The sequence below is a fragment of the Barbus barbus genome (genome assembly GCF_936440315.1).
Source record: "Barbus barbus genome assembly, chromosome: 46".
In the NCBI taxonomy this organism is placed as follows: domain Eukaryota; kingdom Metazoa; phylum Chordata; class Actinopteri; order Cypriniformes; family Cyprinidae; genus Barbus; species Barbus barbus.
Window position 1 is genome coordinate 13,301,884 of NC_136724.1, and position 22,752 is coordinate 13,324,635.

Genomic DNA, 22,752 nt, shown 5'->3' on the forward strand with positions numbered 1-22,752 from the left:
GCTCTTGAAAGTGCTGTTCTTTTAACGAATCAAACAAATAGTTTGGCGAATCTAACACAGATTCATGAATCATGAAGAATCATGGTCCCTGCACAAACAAAAAGTCAAAACAAAAGTCTCTGAATGATTCACTGACTGAGTTCTAACTCACAAACAAGGCTGTTTCATGAATCTTTCTGACTGAAAATATCAAGAGAGTTATTTATTCATACTTTGATGCATATCATCCATGAACCATTTGCCGAATCTAACACAAAATACTGTAGGAAAAACAGTCCCAAATCTCTACATTACTCAAAAGTATACACTTTTCCCATTGGTAGATGTCTACTTAATGGGTCGCAGCCGTGTTGGGTTGCTGTGGCTATGAGTTAGCTGGAGCGTCTCAGGCTGAGTCAGCGGGAGGCTGCTACAGTCTAATACACCTCTTCCCATTGGCTCGGCTCTTTCCCCCTCCTCTCCTCACTTCTTCATTCAATCTCATTAATCTGTCTGTGGAGGGATTAGCCAGCTCATATTTTTAATTGACATAAATTGAGCTGTAGCCAGGCTACGAGGGAAAAGACTAGAGCTCCGCCGGGCTCAGAGATTACCTCACACATCTCTCATTTAGCCTGAACTTTCACTGTTTCTCTCTCGGCCCTCACCAAAACAAACCCTCTAGAGTAGTGTTAAACCAAGTCACTAATCAGGAAGAGCACAAAGAGGGTCGTAAGCGTGGTAGAACGACGAGACATCTGGGGAAGAGAATCATCTAGTGCCATTTTAAAAGATTCAATACAAGTTAAGATCTATCGAGAGCATTTGTGGCTAACCAGAAAATATTTTCAAATGTGCTTCAATTTGTAAAAACCGTAATGCATTTACAGAGGAAGACTATGAGGCAAGAGAAAAAGCTGAATTTTCCAGCTCGTACTTCTATGTGTATCATCTATATTTTACATGGCTTTGTATGGTTATGTGTTGAAATTTGTATAGCTTTTCTCATATGTTAACAAGTCCATTAGTGTGTATTGTAATGTTTATTTCCACTAAGTGCATTTCTATTCACGATTTCAACAAATTGAAAATTTCTGGTGGGGCTCAATACATTTTTTTTTTATTCTGCGGTAATTGATATTATACCACAGATGCAGTCAATAGAGATTAACCTGCACTGAACATTCCTGATATATAATAATATAAAGGACGAAAGCACAAAATTGGCATTTTCTAAATCTTAAATGTCCAAATAAATAAATTAATTAAAATTTTAAAATGCTGAATGCCGATGTCACAAATGTGTGCAGAATGAAGTAGTAAATGTTTAATAAATTAATATTTTAATATTGTTTTTGAGCAAGGACACATTAAACTGTTCAAAATGACAGTAAAGACATTACAATTTGTGCTGTCAAATGATAAAAAAAATAACTAATTAATCGCACATTTTTTCTGTCCACAATCCACCTAATATTAGTTTTTAAATAGCAAAAATTTAAATCTTCAAATTAATGTAGAAACAACATAAAGACAGTATATGTTGAATATTAGTTTAGTGGTACCTTTTTAATGACTGAAAGTGAGTATCACTGATACACCAATACTACTGATGTCTTTTTTCTTGTAATATAAACCATTGATTATAGCCATTCAACATTACAGTATAATTGAGAGCTATCAAAAAAAAAAAACTTAAAACAATCTTCACATAAACCCATTATAACAAATGTCATATTTACCTGTGCCCTTCAGCAAGTAGGAAATATACATAAATTGAATAAAGTTAATATACACTATACTAATTTAAATACAGAGGAATCCTTAAAGCTACAAAAGTTATTGATTTGCTCTTTTTTCTTTTGTTCTTTGATTAACAGACATCACAGCAGCTGGGTTATAAGGTTATTTAGCTGATATATATATATATATATATATATATATATATATATATATATATATATATATATATATATATATATATATATATATATATATATATATATATATATATATATATATATATATATATATATATATATATATATATATATATATATATACTTTAAGAGCTGTCGCTACTGAATGTGATGCAGATCTGACACACGCACGTAGTTACTGACAGGACAGGAAAATTTGTTTTTACTGGCATAACATCTCATCTGACCGCAGTTCACTGAGGTTCTACTGTCTGAAATGGCCTATTCACCTTTACCGTTTCCGCACTCGTTTGACTCGCAACTGGTGCTGAGGCAAAGTTGGAGTGCGCGTCTGAAAAGTCTCCCGTTTGATGCGCTCGTAAAGACATTCTGCATCTAAATAAATGCAATTTTTGTCAAGAAAAAAAAAAGAGACAGAAACTTTTACTTTTAACGCCGCTAAACTGGAAAAATTAATCGCCTGTATTAACGCGCTAATTTTGACAGCACTAACTAAAATTATATACTTTTAGAAATAATTTACTTTGTATTCAAAGAATTAATGTAAATTAAGTACATTTTCAATATTAAGAAATCTAAATATTAATTTAAATATTAACAGCATTACAATTACAACTATTGAAGTATATATATGTGTGTGTGTGTGTGTGTGTGTGTGTAATTGTTTTATTCTAGTATATCTTACAATATAAACTCACACTGAGTTAGCAAATTCAAAGACAAAGAGAAAATACAAAGGATTTGAATCAGTCTAACAAATAACTTGCTGAATCCATCAGATCAGTTTACTGATCAAACATTTGAAATACTGAAATTTGAAATGTTTCTATGACAATGTGTAGTTAAAGATTCAAAATTACAAAGAGTTTTGCTGTGATAAATGGTGTTTTAATTAAAAACTGGTACTACAAATAGAACTATTGTTTGGAAGGAGTGTTCCTTCACTTCAAAACCGAAATCTGTAAACAACAAAGGGAAGAGACACCAAAAGACACGGACATGGATGTGGATGTGAAAGCGAGACAGATGGGGTGAAACAGGTGAGCTGTGAATTAATGGATGTAGAGGGTGAATGAATGCTGCCCTAGGAGGCGTCTGAGATGAAGGGCCTCAGAACTGGCTGCCCTGGCCATGCAGAAAGCCCTGAGCACAGTACGTCTCATTCCTGTGTCCTAGTCACACAGCAAGGTCTCCATGCACATTAACAACACAGGCTGTGAGGGGTATTTTTCATCGGCACTGAACACACACCCACAAATCACAATGAGGGCAGGGCAGCAGCCAAAACTCAAAGGGGCCGCATGTGGTTACTCTCTAGAAAATGTCAGCGCTGCATTACAAGCACTGAAGCTGACAACAATAAATGGGGATTTTTAAATACATCTCAACAGCTGGGGTGTGGCGTAAGATATTGACTTACCTTAAATTCTCAGATTCCGCCTTGATTTCCTCTGTAAAAGAAAAAAGAAAATATATTATATATATATACACATCTATATATAATATATTGAATTTCTGTATATAAATGTTTATAAAATGTATTTTTATTTTTAATTAATGTATAATGTATTATAAGTAGGGCTGCATGATATATTGCATGCGATTGTCATGCGCATCTCGTCAGTAAAGCCGGTTCTGTAATTAGTAGTTCACTGACAAGCTACGCAATATCACGTATCACGTTTAACATCGCAGGCGATTCATCTGTGATTCTGAGCATGAATTGCATAGCTTGTCGGTGAACTACGGCTCTGTGTATTAAATGCTGCTCCATTTGAATATTTATTAATAATCACAGAACCGGCTTTACTGACGAGATGTGCATGACAATTGCATGCAATATATCGTGCAGCCCTAATTATTAGTATATTATATTAAATATATATAGTATATTATATTAAAAATATATATTTAAATATATATAAAAAAATGCATTGACCATGAGTGTTTTGTGGACTTTTTGAAACAATCATACAATATATACACAAACACACAGTTCTTTCTGGTCCTCAAATCTGATTGGCTGAGAGCCTTTTCCAGGCATGCAATATTCTTGTGATAACAGAAATCCAACCGTTTCACCATTTGTATCACACCATTTGCAGTATTTCTCACAGCGAGTGTCATGTCAGACACCCAAATCCATTATGATTTTATACATTTGATAAGAGACTATTTTTATGAGTGAGTTCGCAGTAAAGACTTTTATAATAACAGAGACTAAAACAGGGTTGTATACAAGGAAGTAACAGATGAAAGGATCGTACAACAAAGATATCGCTTCCCTCAGTGGGCATTCAAAGTAATGATTTATTGTGAATATGAGATTGAACTGAAGAATGAATTAGGGCTGCAACAACTAATAGATAAAATCGATTATTATCGATTATGAAAATCATCGACAACGATTCTCATTATCGATTAATCGGGTCTGCCCACAGTGTACGTCCAACTTCAGCTGGTTAGTCAAATTACGGCACTGAATAATGCATTTCTATGGACAAAATGCATCTAAAAATAGTGGAGGAAACAGAATGAGATTCTGCCGGAAAAGCACGTGATCCAAGCTGCCCAAAACATGATAATTCTTTATTTTAAGCTTTAAGTTAATGCATAAGAGTAATGGCTTGCCCTGTCAGGCGCTTTGACAGATGCGTGTGCGTCCTCAGCGCAAAAACGTTCAGTTTACGGTCATATCCTTATCTATAAATGCCACAAATTCACGCGAGCATTTCCATTTTTGCATAAAGGTCCGTCCTGACAGTCTGTGTTAAGTTTAAAATACCGAATGAGCGCCGGCGCGGCGGACGCACACACGCACGTCAGACGGACAGAACACAGTAGAGAGGGAGACAATTAATAGGCTTTTCAGCGCAAACATATCCACTGTGCTGAATTATCTGTTGTTGAAAGTTAATTTAAGGTTTAAAAGTCAACATGCAGTGCGAATATTTTATGAGAGTAGGAACTTTAAAGGGATAACAGCGTGTAATTGTCTGTCTGAATATAAACATGAGACGCTCCATAACGGCCTTTTACAGGATAAAGAAATGACGAGGTGACTGTGATCAAAGTAGTTCCTGCAGAACATTACTCTTACCTGTTGGTTAACACTGAGTTTGTGTTTTTATTCGTCTTTATTATTATCTTTATTATTTTAATTTTTAATAGAGGTTTAAACTATATTCAATTTTTACAATGCTTAACAAATTTATGTAAGTTTAACAATGTGTTTATGTAAGGTTTGTGCCACTGCTGCTCTAAAGTAACAGTATTGGTGATAACCAAAATAATTTTTCGGCTTTCTGTACTGGTTAGTACTCCAATATGTGTAAGCTCTTTAGTAACAGTAGTAGGCTATTTTTAATGCTATAATATCATTATTGCTGTTATCTATGAAAGAAAACCAGAGCACTTATTTTTTTTTGTATTTTTTATTTGAGTATTTTTTTTTCGCGATACCCAATTGCAGTCAAAAAGTACATAAACAATACCAGCAAGAATGCAAGCTGTTATGAGGCCATTTTTTATTATTATGTCCAATAAATGACAATAACATTTTTAAATTTAAACAAATTTTTGACAAATTTCTAAAATATGTTTTCTCTTTATTATGATAAGTGGTCTAATAAATTAAGCACTGTATGTTTTCATAGCATTCAGTTGTCACGTTTGTTTGAAGGACATTGGGCAGAATGTGGAATAGTGTTTTTTTTGGTCAATATTTTTTTAATCCGATTAATCGATTAATCGAAAGAATAATCGGCCAACTAATCGATTATCAAAATAATCGTTAGTTGCAGCCCTAGAATGAATGCTGTATCAGATGCATGTAATCACACTCGCTCAGTCCATCTCTCTCTCATAATACTCTACTCTACATAATACAGTGAGCTTTTAATATAGTAATACAACAGAATATCAATAAAGCAAGTCAACGTTCCTTTGTTATTAGCTCTAAAGTGACGTTTTTGAATCCGTGACGGAGGCTTGGGCTCAGCTGTCAACTTGAGATTTGAATCCGTGGCGGAAGGAAGTATTTCTGCACAAAAGAGGGTTTTTAAAGACACTCCGTCGCGGTTTCTTATATATTTACACACTCATGCCATCAAAATGTTGTAAAAAATGCAATATCACACTCGTAGCAGTGCAATATGGCTGTATATCAGCACGGCTGTGATTACCTGCGGCCAAATCACAGCCATGCTGACATACAGCCATATTGCACTGCTACGAGTGTGATACTGCTCATAGGGATGTAATAGCTAATGAACCGCGAGCTGGTTGAAAATCGATTAAAAATGTGACAATTCAAATCGGTTGAGATGCCAGACAAATCGCAATACAATTGGAGTAGGAGTTTATATGAATGTATCTCTGAGGGGAGCTGACTGTCTTTACAAAAGTTTACATTATATTTTCTTTTCATCTTGCCTCTGAACGATGCATATTAAAGTAGTGTTCATAAGCGCAGCTCTGCTTTGTTTACAGCGGTAACCCAGGAAACACTATATCATTGCTGTTCATAAGCGCCACCTGCTGGCAGACAGTGAATTTGCATCTCATTCAGCTTGTCTGCAGTTTTATTCAGATATGTTTGATGTAGTATAGTTCCACAAAACTAAAGTCAAACTTCGAAATTATACAGTCTAATTTAGATTAAAAACTGCTCATGCTGGATGTATGCTGCATCTTTGTTTGGATCGTGATTAAAATGCAGTGGTTGCCTCTAATTTTAAATGGAAAGAGCACAGACAAAGCCTTAGTTTGTTTATATGAAGAGATTTCTTCGATTTATGTAACTTACCTATTTGATTTGGGGTTTGTTTTAAAATTTCAATTTAGTTTTGTTATATTTCAATTTCACAAAGGAACATGCAACAATAGCCTAATAAAAGGACATGTCAAAAACACATGTTCAAAAAACGTGAGAAAATCGAATCGTGAAATCAAAAGTCGTGAATCGAATAGAATCGTGAGTTGAGTGAATCGTTACATCCCTAACTGCTCATATATACACATTTACATGCACTTTCTAGAATAAACAGGCAATTGCCTCTTTTCACTGTAAGCCTTTACTATTCCACACTATTATTGGTAGTTAAAGCTAAATTAAATCAGCAAAAATATTTAATAATCCAAAACGCAAGGGCTCAATGACACCAAACACACAGACAGCTTGCTCAGAACATCATTCTGTCAAGAGCTATTTTCACAGCTAACACTAAAGAATTAATTACGCATGGCCCTTTAACACCTCTTCCTCTAAAACCGTTCATTAACGGCATCAAAAATGCATCCAAAGTGTTGAAATATGTAACGAAATGCCGAGAGTCGGAGGTACTCGCTGCAAACTTCTGAAAGCTTCTACATTACATAAATTAGACTTTAACTCAGCTTTAACACCTGGATTCATTAGCGTACAAGCACTTTGCGCCGACACACGTCGGTCATGCCATTACTCCCAGGTCAAGATATCTGACTACTTTAATCTGTGCTGGTGTTTTCAAAGTAGTGTGGATTGAATATGTTTATTCTGAACAAGAGCCTCTGGTCTCAGCGAGCAGCTGCAGTCATGAATGACTAAGTGCTCGGCACGGGAACAATGTCATACTGTAGAAAGAGCACTCTCCTTCCTCCTCTCGGCAGTAAACAATGACGAGTATAGCAGCATAATGACATCTACACGCTTTGCTGACAGACAGCCCTCCAACACGCTAAACTGCCTCTGAACACGGACCGAATATCGAGCACTGGTGTCTGCTTACACTCACGTCATTCTCCATCACTCTGCAAGCCAAAAATATTAGGGATATGGTTCAGACCATGGTGCAATATTGGTATTTGCTATAATTGGTATTTTTTAAATTAGCAGTAGTGGTCTAACGACACTTTGGAAGCAGAGAGCTATAACATCACAATTTTTTTCCAATTTACACATTAGTTTCTAAGCCAGGTTTGAAACAGAGATGGGTCACGTTGGACTACTAATTGATTTGTCGTCTAACAACCAACTAGCCGAAGTATACTGACATTGACTAGTTTAAAAAGCAATTCTTGTATTTTTTGTTTCAATATTTTTAGTGGTGGTCCTAATTTGCATAGTAATCAATCAAATATAATAAATAGTTTATATTACTACATTTGTAAATAATTAAAATATTAAATACATAAATTATTATTATTATTATTATCATCAATTAATAATAATAATAATAAAACTGATAAGGAAATGTTGGCCTGCATAAAAATCATGAGTAAATTAAAATAGTAAATTATGACAACAATATCAACAATAACAACAAAAATATACACTACCAGTCAAAAGTTTGGAATAATTTAGATGTTTCAATGTTTTTGAAAGAATTATCTTATGCTCATCATGGCTATATTTATTTGATTTGTTTATTTTAAACGGACACCTTATTATAAAAAAATTTTAATCTCACCACATACTTTTGAATTGTAGTGTATCATGATTTTCACAAAAATATTAAGCAACAACTATGATAAAAATGTTTCTTGAGCAGCAAACCAGCATATTAGAATGATTTCTGAAAGATCATGTGACACTGAAGACTGAAAATTCAGCTATGCCATCACAGTGTGTGTGTGTGTGTATATATATATATATATATATATATATATATATATATATATATATATATATATATATATATATATATATATATATATATAAAAACATAAGAAAACTTATTTAAATGCATTTCACAATATTACTGTTTTATATTTGACTTTTTTTTTGGCAGGCGATAAACTAGGAAATGCTGTTGTCCTACATAACCTTCGAGACCATAGTTTACGGTGTAGTTTAGGTCTTTTTTTTTTTCTAATCTTCAGAGAAAGCAGTGAACTGACCTTGAGTAAGACTCTGGGCTTGAGCAAACAAATCAAAACAAATCACAGCCTCCACATCAAAACTGAATAGTAAAGGAAAATCCTCACAGAAAAGCACCCCATCTAGAAGTTCCACCAAAAATCAAGCTGTTCTGGCAACAGTACGTCCTGCACTATGTACATAATTTTAACTAGGGCTGGGCAATATGGCCAAAAAACTTTTTTTTTTTTTTTATTGAAAAAAAAAAAAAAAAATTGGCTGACTTTTTTTTTTTTTTATTAAAAAAAAAAAAAAAAAAAAAAAAAAAAAAAAAAAAAAAAAATCGCAATTATTTTTTTTCAGTCAATATCGATAATGATTACGATAAATGTAAATCTTTCAAGTTTAAAATCAGATTTTTGTATGGTATGATTCGGGACAAACAATTCAGTCAAACGTATGCTACAAAGTCAGCGCTGTACTTCGGTAAAGTTCAAAATACATTTTATAGTAGCTAGAGTTATGATGCAGATGTAAATTTATGTGCATTATCAAAATCAGTAACATGTAAAAAACTGTAGCAACTTCACTTTTATATGGTGAAATTTCATAATTCTGACTTTTTTTTTTTTTGTTGTTTTTGTTTTTTTATTAACCATTGGTCTTCCGTAGTAGCATACATTTAGATCATGATAACCATAGTTAAAACCATACATATAGCAACTCAATACCATGGTAAAATGTTACTTATATGGTTTCTAGGTATGTGCATGAAAAACAATAGTCTAAATACATTTGGTAAAATAGCTAAATAGCTTAAATCACAAAAAAAAAAAAAAAAACTAATTATTAAGGGTGGGAGAAAAAAAAACAATTCTCAGATGAATCGCGATTCTCTCTTCAATGATTCTGAGCTTGTTTTTTTTGCATATGGCATGTGTGCACGCTAGAGACGCGGCGGGCCTCATTGATACGTGCGCATTGCTTGACAGTGTGTGCTTCCCCCTGACGTGTTTTACTTTAGATATGCTTTTATGCCGTTTGGAATGCAGTACTATTAGATGCACGAAACTCACACACTGACAGACTTTCACGTGCACTTTGTGTTTTGTGTTGTGTGTTTGTCCTGAAACTCGATAGATCTGTGCACTATTTGACAATTTGTTGGTCTTTTGGGTCATTGAATAAACAGAAATTCAGTCAACCATAATCAATATTTCTATACCTTGATAAATGCCAAAGTCTTGATAGTTTGGCCAGGTTTTGTGTGTGTGTGTGTGTGTGTTTGAAAGACTCACCAAGACAGTATTTATTTGATCTAAAAACACAGTAAAACAAGTAAAACAGATCAAAATATCAAGGTTTATTTAACATTATAAACAGCTTTACCGTCAATTTTGATCCAATTAATGCTGAATAAAATAGATTGTATTTGAAAACATTATTAGCTGTTTGCTAATGGACTGAAGTAGGAATTAAACAGGAATTCAACTTGCTACCATGCCTGCTTATTCACTGAGCTACACAAATCCTATACATCTTAAACATCTGACGAGTAGCACAAAACACAGTCTTACTGTATTCCATACTGGTGCACTCTAACAGTTGGCACCATTATAATTTTGAAACACTGCCAGCACCCACACTTTCTGAGCCAACAGTTGGGACAACATATTATGACACCGCATAAATAAGTTTCTTTCAGTTACCATCAGCTTCAAAGGACTGATATGAAATCTGACTGTGCCACACAGGACACACAATCTCCAACACAAAGCATGACAGATAAATAATCCTTCATACATAAATTTCAACAGTGTCGATTCAATTACGGTCTAAAAATCATTCAAATGGGATAGCAAGGATAGTTTCAAATGAAATTATGTGAAGTGAAGTATAGTGACATACTGCCAAGTATGGTGTCCCATACTTGCATACTACCCATACTACCATGCTCTGCATTTAACCCATCCAACGTGCACACACACACACAGCAGTGAACACACACACACCGTGAACACACACCCGGAGCAGTGGGCAGCCATTTATGCTGCGGCACCCGGGGAGCAGCTGGGGGTTCGGTGCCTTGCTCAAGGGCACCTCAGTCGTGGTATTGAGGGTGGAGAGAGCGCTGGACATTCACTCCCCCCACTTACAATCCCTGCCGGCTCGAGACTCGAACCCGCAACCTTTGGATTACGAGTCCGACTCTCTAACCATTAGGCCACAACTTCGCCATAAATTATCTATATAATGCATGAGTGTGTTGTGAATGAGGGGCACAGGACTGGCGGTCTACTCTGAATCCGCACTGACCCACATTAGGAGGCGCTTCCGTGTGTCCCCTCTCAACTTTAGCAGGGCCTCCAGACCTTCTGCAAATCCCTGTACTGGGACACACAGCATTCCACATAGCCATGGGAAAATAAATAGACAAGCAACCCTACTGTATTCAGCTGCCAGTGAAAGAGATAATATGAAACAGACAATACAGTTTTACTAGATATTATATAGGGATGAGCAAAACAACAAATCTTCAATATTAACTAAAAAAACAATTACCAAATCATAGAAGCAAGCTTATTTCCATGGCCATACATTATTAAAACATGTGTGAGAGAATGTTACAGAAGCTGTTCTGCTTTAGGATAAAATAAACACTTATAACCAGCATGAATTATGTATTAGCTCTGGATGCGTTGCGATGCTGATGGCGGCTCAGAGATAATTGTGCTCTAAGGACAAGCACCGACAGTTGGTTCAGCGAGATGAAATAATGTACAATTGTCAAACCATGATGCCACTATCATCTAAAATGCACAGAGCCATGATTCACTCAAATCAAAGCAATGACACTAGCGCAATTAATGGAAACCAAACCTGCAACCCAATAATTGATACAGTTGGGCTCTAGGATGACCATGTTCATTCGCTCTCTGGGTGATCTTACAGAACGATTGCATAACTGATGGTATGATTACAACCTCCAGGGAGGGAAAAAAAACATTAGTAATGACAAGTATTTTATCAAAATAAATGATAAACAAAACACTAATACTGTAAATAAAAGTGAATTTAGTCACTGCAACATTATAGAGCCGCACCGTATAAAAATGAACAATCGTTTTTAGACTTGATGATTTATCAGTGTTATCAAATTAATAGTTTTTACAGATTAACTTTAAGTGAGCATTAGAGGATGTTAAAGATTCTGAATGTAAAAATACAAAAAAGCATGATCATTTTTGAGCATGAACAATTAAATATCCAGGTAATGGAGCTAAATATATGCAGATAAAAAAAAATTGAAGCTGATAACTGATATGGCACCTAACCATTTTTAATACAGTCACAACAATGGTATCAATGTAGCATTCACTTTTATTGATAGTATAATTGAGAGATGACAGGAAATTACTTGGAGTGACAGAACTATGAAACATGTCAGCGCCAAGAGCCTCATGGGCAGCACGCCGACAAATAGCGTCGTTGTGCTTCGGACGTCCCGAGTTCAAGTCCCGGCTCGCAGACCTTTCCCGATCCCATCCCCCCTTTCTCTCTCCCAATTTGCTTCCTGTTGACTTTTAATAGATCTTAAATTAAAAAATAAATAAATAAATAACACTTTAAAACATCTGGAATCAAACCCTCATTGCCAATTTGCGCATAAAGTCTAAACTTGTGGGGACTCGTGTGTCAACCGCTAGGCCACAGGTCCAACATTAAAGAGAGTCTTTGTTCAAAAAGAAAACAGAAACTGACTACTTGGTCAGAAATGTTGGGCCTGTGTGGGACTTTATAAATGCCAAAAACGTCGTCGTCAAAGATCTCTACCTGAGAATATATCAGCTCTGGAGGTGTCAGTCGCAACTCTAATGAAGCAGAAATAGCTTTACTTTCACTCATGATGCATACGGTGGGCTGAGAGCATGCCGTGACATGTCAGTACAGGGGAGTTTCACTCGGCAGGACAGCAGAAAGCCCCGACTGTTGACAGTCTCTCTCCTTCATACTGGCAATAATTGCAGGGGAGCTCTGTAATTGCATATTGCTATTTCACTCTGGATCTCGATTGCAAAAGTCTAATATGTATATGCTTGATTATTGTTACCCTGCTTTGGTGTTTTAGACAGCAGCATGGTGGGATTGAGACGACTGCTCTGAGACACCTTCACCTAGGTAAACAACTCTCAGAGCTAATTCAGTCTCCAGTTGCTGTTTTGTTCCATCAATTAAGCAAAAAGCGAATGGTGGCATGTTTTGCAGTACACACAAGCTGCAGCTCCAATGCTGGAGAAAGATAAACAGTAGGGTCCTTTGGGAGTTGTGCAGTACACCATGTGATCAACACCAAGGCAACATGCGCACACTAATGCAACGACTGCAGACTGCAAGACAAACCAAACAGAAGCCGTTTGCATAGCCAGAGGGTGTGCGAATGGAGTCCAAGTAGACAGCTTAAGGTGGGGTCTTATTAGGGCGTTCTTTTCCTCCTCCTTCATTCATTCTCATGTGGAATCACTCTGCAACTCTCGAGCCAAGACACGGAAGCAAAGCTTCTTTCATGAGACCTCTACATCCAAGTCCCTCTGGCCCTTGGGAAACTCTGATCTGCTGCCCACTTGATCTCCTCCAGTCAAAGGGTAGGGTGGATTCACACGTTCCCAGATCCAGGACTGAAAGACAGAGGCGGAACGGGGCTGATCCTTACTTGATCACAAGAGTTCACATTGTGATTTGAACAGACAGTCAGTCGTAAATCTGCTTCAAAGAGGTGACATTTACCAAAGCCATTAGAGCTTTCCAACCAATCCCATTCTCAATGGTGACTAGTGTTACCTGAGAGCAGTGGTGCATTTTTTCTTTCACTCCTACAGATACATTTCCATTTCAAAGCACACACATTCACACCGTGCCGGCACACTCGACAACCAGAGAAACTATTTAAATGAACTCCTCTTGCCTTACAAACCTAGTATTTTTGAGAATGAATAAATCTGGCAGACAAGTTTAGGAATCTGAAGGCTCTAGTTCTTATGGGTGGGTTTCCGTTTATAACACTTGGATGTGTTGCAGAACTAATGTCATAGAAAATCATAAAGCTTTTTTGTTTTTATGACAAGAGGCAAGTGAACCTGTACAATTTTGATCTCAAACCTGTCATTTAAAGGGGAATAAAAACTTTAGGGGTACACTACTGTACCTTATCTTCCCAGAAATATGCATATTTGTACCTTAATGTGTACAGATGAGTAAATTTGAGAGTACAGCCCCACAATTTTCTGGCAGTGTACACTACCATTTGAAGGTTTGGTGTCAGTAAGATTTTTTTTATTCGGCAAGGATGCATTAACTTTTGCTCAAAAGCTACATGATATTTTGTTACAAAATATGAACTTTTAACTTTGTATTCATCAAAGAATAGAAATGGGAAAAAAATGTATCATGGTTTGCACAAAAATGTTAAGCAGCACAACGGCTATTGTTTTCATCACTGATAAGAAAATGTTTCTTGAGCACCAAATTTGCATATTAGAATGATTTCTGAACATTCTGAACATTCAGCTTTGCCATCACAGGAATAAACTACATTTTAAATTGCATAAAAATATAAAACATGCATTTTAAATTGTAACATACATATATTTAATGTATAAAATATTATCGTTTTTACTGTATTGTAAATCTTACCTACCACAAACTAGGGATGGGCGATATATCGCATCTGGTTGCATGCACATCTCGTCAGTAAAGCCGGTTCCTTGATTAGCGCTAAATCTCCATCACCTGTTTTCAAATGGAGCGGCATTTAATACACGGAGCCGTAGTTCACTGACAAGCTACGCAATATCGCTTTCATTATTGCAGATATATGGCCTTCGACAATGAACGCAAATTGCGTAGCTTGTCAGTGAACTACGGCTCCGTGTATTAAATGCCCCTCCATTTGAAAACAGGTGATGGAGATTTAGCGCTAATCAAGGAACCGGCTTTACTGACGAGATGCGCATGCATATCACATGCAATATATCGCCCATCCCTACCACAAACCTTTGAAAGATAGTGTATATATTCCTTGCAAATATCTTTTTGGCCAATTACTAGATAAGGCTTTAAGTGAACACAACCATGCAGACAAACTTTTTTTGTTTAGGGATTCTGCCCCTTAAAATATGATCTGAATCTAAATTGGGCCAGGTTATAAGCCTGAAGCATTTCTCACCTAGGCTACACCTGTCAGTAAAGGTGTGAGTGTGAACCATAAAAGGTGCTATACAGAAGCTGACTGGAATGCATGAGAAATAGTTGTACATATATAGTTTACTGCATATATTTATATATAGTAATATATTACAATGCATTGCCATTTCCTTCTGCATACTTGAGTAGAGCATTCTAGCCAAACCAAAACATGAGACAATACAGTTTAAAAAAAGGGGCGCCAGTAAATATTCATCCCTCTCTACTTGCACAAGACCAGCTAGCCTAGCTGTTTAGAGACCTTACACTGTTTTATTTGGCACTTGGTTCCTTGGTGATACTGTCATGACGGCATTCTGTCTATGGAAGGTAAACAACATCAGAGACAAATTTGCATAATGTATCTATTTATCCCACAGTTGAAGTATCAAGCATCCGCCCACCAAATAGACTCAAACCATTTCTCACACACAAACACAAACGCTTCCAAAAAGCAGCGCCCCAGTGGAAGGGGAGGCAGTGTGCTCTTTTCACCCGCGGAGATAAACACCCGGCTCAGGTCCTCTGCGCTTGAGAAGGGAGCATTGGACCATTGACAGTCACATTGTGTAGGAGAAAGAGAAATACCTAGCTGTAATTAAATTTAGGCCCTGCACAGGAAATGCTGAGAGAGGTTGTCTGGACATCGCAACATGTGGGGTGTGAGGGTGGCCCTGGTGTAGCCCTGCCAACTAGTCACACCAACACTGCGACAACAAGTGCATGCGTGTGTAGCCGCATGGATTTACTCCACTGGTTAACAAGCCATGGTTTTTGAAACAAAAAGAACACTGCGAATGTGGTTTCTGCATCAAAACCAGTGAAACTATTTCACTGGACCTTGGTTGGACACATTTTTTGGAACCATTTGCATTAGATGTGTTCAACATGGAGCACAATGGAATGGAACAAAATGCCAATTGGAGTATTTTAAAAGCAAAATAGTATAGATTTTTTATTTTTATTTTTGGTTATTGCCCAAAACGTGAAAATCATTAACACCAGTGATGTACTGAAATTTCAGCAATGAAAAATATTCTTCCGAAGCAAAATGCGGTAAAAACAACGATTGGCGATTCGGAGTAGTAGAATGGCAGACGGAGGATTTGGTTTTCAAGTTAAATGTAAAGTGAAGTAAAAGACCAATTCTTAAACCAGAGAAGGTGAACATATTGGTTTTCTAGGCAAAAATCAAGCAAACACTGTCAATAACAGCCAATTTACTTTTCATTTCCTTTCTGTTTTCATTGTAAAAAGCCTGTTGTCTTTGCCGTTTACCTGGCAATACGCGACAGAGGCTTTTTAAAAATTATTTGATTCCACGGTGTTTGCTAATCTTCACCCTCCATCTTAACAATAAACCCAGAATTAAATTCATTCAGATCATTCACTGTGTGCAGCAAAGCAACAATCCTCACCAGCAGAGCAGGGATAAGCCAGACGGCCACTGCACATGCATTTAATTCCACTTTCTTTATTAAGGGAACGCATGCACACATGCAATCATGTGTCCTAAAAAGCACTAAAAAGTAAAAAAAATGATCAAAGAAAACCATTTTCCATCTACGTTCTTAGAAGGAACCAAAAATTTGAGGACATTTATAGTGACAGTCGGGCAGCTTTTTTAATGCATTACCCTAGTGAGTCTTAAACTTGTACGTTATGCCTCTAAAAGCAACTCAGAATACTATGATATTTGTTAGTTGGGATTTGAACTTCACTTTAAACGTCTTCCTTGTTTTGGGCCATTAAGAAACTTTTTATGATGAATAGCACAGGTGCCAACAGGACTCGAAACTGCTTGAAGGGTTAGAAGTAGTGAGTAATATACGATCAGTCTGACAGCTAAATAATAAATGCGGACACCTGATCTTACTGGTTACTCTCAGTTTCTGCCCAGGTGTCTTGAAAACAATATGAGTACATTAATATCACTAGTCCACTGAATCCCAATTAGCCTTTTTACGATATTACAGGCATTAAACTTTGTGTTTCTGTGAGATTTGGGCAATTTTGCAAAGACACAGCAGGCACTTTTGTTGTAAACCCCTCACTGGTTGCGATAGACCATGGAGTCAGGACTCAAAGGGAAGTTTTTTTTCTATACCTGTCAGTGGCTGGTGAACTAGGAAACAGTTATGTCATGTCACATGCAACATCATATGGTTTCAAGAAAAACTGAGATCAATACGAGACTTTGTTTAAAATTAATATTGGACGAACAATTTACAGAAGGTCTCTATAAACGCTTCACCAACCTGACCAGTGTTATATTTTCACATGCTATTATACATTTCAATAGTCCACCCAAAATGTAAAATTATGTCATCATTTACTTACCCTATGCTATGGAAATCAATGGAACCTGTTGGTTACCAACATTCTTCAAAATAGCTTCTTTTTAGGGCTGGGAGATATATCGAACGCAATTGTCAGTAAAGGGGAAGTCGTGGCCTAATGGTTAGAGAGTCGGACTTGTAATCCAAAGGTTGAGGGTTCGAGTCTCGGGCCGGCAGGGATTGTAGGTGGGGGGAGTGAATGTCCAGCGCTCTCTCCACCCTCAATACCACGACTGAGGTGCCCTTGAGCAAGGCACCGAACCCCCAACTGCTCCCCGGGCGCCGCAGCATAAATGGCTGCCTACTGCTCCGGGTGTGTGTTCACGGTGTGTGTGTGTGGATGGGTTAAATGCAGAGCACAAATTCCGAGTATGGGTCCCCATACTTCACTTCACTAAAGCCGGTTCCGGGATTAGCGGTAAATCTGCATCCCCTGCTTTCAAATGGAGAGGTATTTAATACACAGAGCAAGCTACGCAATGATGAATCGTCTTCGATAATGAACTCGATATTGCGTAGCTTGTCAGTGAATTGGCTCTGTGCATTAAATACCATCTTAAATACTTCTCCATTTGAAAGCAGGTGATGAAGATTTACTGCTAATCACGGAACCGGCTTTACTGACGAGATGCGCATGATCCTCGCATTCGATATATTTTTTGACAGACGAACGTTTCGGAGGCAGTATGCAAACGTGACTGACACAACGTAAGGTCGTATTTATTTTTTAACGTGCGAAAATTTCGGACTCAGTGTGCAGAGACCTTTAGTCCTGCAGGATTGGAATGACATAAGGGTGAGTAAATGTTGACAGATCCCTTCGTTTTGAAGTATTTTTTTTTTTCTTATATTTATCACATTCATTTTAATTTTAGTAAAAGAATTTTGTTGCGCCTTTTTCTTATTATTATTTTCTTTTTAACTATGTCTACATTGTTCCATTAATTTTTATTTCAGTTTTAGGTATTTTAATATATCAAGTTAAAGAACATTATTTTGTGTATTTGGTCTAATGCAATCTGTTTATGTGGTTTAAAGTAAAAAAAAAAAAAATTCATTTTTCACATACTGTACATTATTGTTGCTCCTCTAAGCCCCGCCTTTCTGAAACGCTTCGATTTTTACAAAGTTCATCGTTCTGAGAAGCGAGGCATGCTCTGATTGGCCAGCTATGCAGTGCATTGTGATTGGCCGAATACCTCAAGCGTGAGACGGAAATGTTACGCCCCTCACCGTATTGTGATGGCGTTTCAGGGCGCGAGTCACACAAAAACAATAAAACCCATTACAAACTAGGCATTTGCTCCATTCAGTGGGGACATAATTACTGATTATAATGACTCATACTGTCTTTTTACGTGTCGTGTTGCATCGCGCCCATTAAACATTACAATGTCTGCATTGGTGATTGGAGAAACAAACAACAAGCACTACTCTACACTGCTCAAAACTCACGTTTGAATCGCCATGTGGCAGAAATGTACTTACAGGCTGTGAGTCAGAAGCACCAGACTGTCCTTTCAAAGTTGGAATTGCCCCACTTTATAGAAACAGCCTTTGTGCAAGCCTGCATTGTAGCTGCCAATTCAGGAAATAGTCCTCCGTAAAATGCGCTGCACACACTCGATTATTTGCTTAGTACTGCTCTGGAACAGTGTTGCAAATACAGCTTAACCACTGATTTCTAGTTGTGTTCTCTTTTGGAAGCCCAAACAAAGTAGTTTCGCTTTCACCACGAAACAGCGTCTCCAGGACATGGCGCCGGCGGCAGCAACAATTCTACCGCAAGAATAATAGTTCTGCCTTCTTTCTTTGCGTGTATGTTTTGGCAGTGTTATGAAAATCTCCCCACATTGTAACGTAGAGATGTGGGGGCGTGTTTGAATGAGCTGTTTTAGGGGGGTGTGGCAGAGTCTTAACTTTGATAAAGTATATCTCTTTGGTGTTGAGACTTTAGTCTTTGCAACTTCAGGGATCTTATCTATGCACAAATAGCTTGTAACCTTCCAAAGAGAAAGGAACACTTGAAATCGCATCATATGACCCCTTTAAGAAATTTAAAAAAAAGACAAAACAAAAACCTGGAAATTCACACATTGCAATTTAACAACAACAACCATGTATTACACAACATTCCTGGCAAAAAAAACCTTGGACCTATAGAGTTTTGGTACCATCTCCAGTCTTCACTTTCATGAAATCCTTAATGTCAATCAAAAAATCAGGAGCATCATGTTAGCCACACCTCATTCAAAATATTCAAGACCTGAATCTACACGACCAACTAGAGCATTTGCAAGAGGTCCCCTGATTGCTCAACAGAGTTTGGTTAAGGTCGATGTGTGTGCGGTTAGAAAAAAAAGGATCAGACTCAGCCCCGGGGTCCTGTCTACTCAGCCTGAACTGAAGAAGTCTTGGCTAAAAAAGAAAATGATGAACTTGTTTTACCTGCTCTGTAAGTATTTATTGTGCTTAAGGGACAAGAATCTCTCCTTATATCCAGGCTGTCATTAAGAAATCCATCCTCACATTCAGAAAATATCAACACTGAGAAGGAAACAGCCTATGTCATGGCTTCTTTGGCATTCAAAGCAGAAATTTAAAGAGATAAATGTTTCCCTAAAATGATATGATTTTCCTTAATGTTGTGGAATATAAAATAAGATATTATTAGAAATACTTCAGCGTTTTGTTGTCCATACAATAAAAGTCAATGCTGGTTACGAATAATAATGTCTGGCCAAATATCTTCTTTTGCGTTTCCACAGAACAAAAAAAGTCATAAGTTAGGAACAACATGAGCAAATGATGACAGCATTTTAATTTTTTGGGTGATAAGCCATCACATTTCTTTTAAAGGCTTATTTTCCCAAAGCATACATTTACTTTAAAAGAAAAGTCATACAGCAGACTATTAAACGCTTCAAAAGCTCAGCATGAGAACAGTATGCTTGCTGTATCGGCGAAGAACAATATTTCAAACACCTTACTTTCATAGCCTTTTAGAGACCCATTTTTTCTGTCGTCTGAGCAACACTTATCTCTAGACTTCTAATACAGAAATACCAATAATTTTCCAAGATGCACAAACTCTCAATATATCTCAATATATATTCACAATGGGAACTGAGGGAATGCTAAAAATTGTAGATGAAACCAGAGTTCACAGCTTCAAGTGAGGCATGTGCCCCCCTAAAGGTGGGACAAATGAACTGTGGCTCGACAATTACAACAGGATTTCTCTAAAGTTCACTGACAGACGCTGTAATAACTCGGACTTCAAAGCAAAATGCCAAATGCGACCCTACATATGCAAAAACGGACCATAAGTCCTGTGCTGTTCAGTAGAAAAGCTCTATATTTGTCTACCACAAATGCTTTTAATAAGGGATATTACCATAAATGAACTGAGTTGGTAAATAATAATATTCTTTAACCATTAACTACATTTATTATCCACATGCCCGTTTTACAATTTTCCAAAATGTGGTTGTATGTATCAGTCCTTTGTCATCATAGTAAGCCCGTCTCATCTTTGAAGTAGCCAGAGACCAGATTTGAGAGGATATGGTCTGCGCTGGGAACTTTGTCTTAGTGGTGTAAAAACACAGCTCACTATGATCTAAATTATTCACTAACCAGCACAGAGAGAAAGGGTTGACAGTTTTCCCTATGTTTGCCAAGCAGCATGAAATAGATTCAACTTTCTACCACTCCATTTGACTGTGGCTGTCCTTTACATCTTCATATCTTCTTGTACGTGAATTGAATCAAAGCCTCTCTGAATATGCAAGATGCTTCCTATGTTTCAAAGAGATCAAAGTGTCCCATTCCTAATAAAATCACATCTCTGTGCATAATGCTTTACAGATTAACTATTAAAAAAAATAAATCACAGTTTGCAATGCAGTAAAGCAGGCTGAACCAACAACTCTGCATGCACAATGCCAAGAGCCTGGAAGCCATTGCTTTCTTCCCCCTTTAATAATGCACTGTAATTCAACTTCCACCGTGCATGCATTATTGACCACTGATAATGAGAAATGCATGACATTCACCTTGTCCCAAACAAGCCCTTATAGACTAGCACAACCCCTATCCTGCAAACAACACTTCCGTTACGCCCATCGCAAACTAGTCTGATTCATTTCAGCGAATCGGTTCCTTTGGGTAGTTTGTTCAAATGATCCGATTCACCAACTCATTTGAGTCATCACTGAAAAGTGCGACCGTGCCCATTTTACTCGCTCTTTTTGCAGTGAAATGCATAATTAGTCACAAAACGTAGTTGTTTATTAATTAAGTATTGATTAAGTTGTGAAGTACGCGTCAAATGGTCCAGCTCACAGCAAAGTGATTCAAACGCTTTGTAATCGGCTCAAGTGAATCATTCAAAAGAACCGTTTTGAATGAACAATTCGGCGGAGCCTGTGACTGCAAGGCACAATAATTGCGCATCGTTACTACACATTTTTATAAAGTTTAACCTCCGTCAGCCTATATACTCGTCTTATTTAAAGATAACTAAACAATTCTGCGACAACACAAATGCAAACAAGCATTTCCGTCTGCGTTTCTCTCCATCTTGCCCAGTCATTGTTGTTATTGGGGAAATTGAGGATAGTACAAAAGCAAATTTCCGCTCATTTAAACGATATGACAGTTTAGTTTGTAAAGTTAACGCTGTAGTCTCGCTGTAAAGACTGTACGCAAAACTAAAATGTCATTGTTATTGTAACATGACAGGTGGGGGTTTACATTTAATGATAGAAAAACATGGTCAGTGACACTCAAATGAATTCGAAATGCTTTATAAAATGTGTAATTTAACATGAATGGTTTATTCTGTGCACTGCCCGAATGATGCAGGGGCTTTCTCAAGCTCCTGTCAAAACTCGCCCTGTCAGTTCCTGCTTTCCTTTACCTGTTCCCTCGTTCGTACGTACACTAAATGTGATTTATTCAAACCAAGAGCGCATAATGATCGACATTTCATGCTAAAGCAGCAGGTACAGGTTTGGATCGAGCCGTTTTTTCAGGTAGAATGAGAATAACTTCCGCAATGCTGCTGGATTGATGCAGCTGATCTGAAGCTGCTCCGTTTCATTACCGGTAGGATTAAAGCCACACATGCGGATCTTAAACATCTAAAACACCGCGATCAACGCATCGAAATCATACTGACCTAGTGCCACCTCACAGGCTTTGCGCAGCTGCGAGTGATGAGCCTTTTTCACCTCCTTGTCGGCCAAAATCTTTTCCAAAGCTCTGGTTAAAAACATGTTTTTCGTCTTTTTGCCTTCATACATGACGCGCTGCGACGGGGCGAGGAGAACCTGTCCCAATGGAGGCTGGATCCGTGGTTTTTAGATATTCCCGTATGATTGAGTTTTTCTCCGGCGGATGGTGCCCTCAA

General features: G+C 37.2%; 1 protein-coding gene across 1 annotated transcript in view; it reads right to left on the bottom strand.

The window, feature by feature from the left end:
* The window catches only part of LOC306865253 (brefeldin A-inhibited guanine nucleotide-exchange protein 1-like), a 67,472-nt gene extending 44,720 nt beyond the window's left edge, over positions 1 to 22,752 (bottom strand). Inside the window, exons 1-2 of the mRNA XM_079409757.1 lie at positions 22,522 to 22,752; positions 3,340 to 3,370 (exon numbers count right to left, since the gene is read on the bottom strand). Coding sequence (XP_079265883.1) covers positions 3,340 to 3,370; positions 22,522 to 22,645 — 155 coding nt within the window. The 5' untranslated portion in view covers positions 22,646 to 22,752. The remainder of the gene's footprint in view (positions 1 to 3,339; positions 3,371 to 22,521) is intronic.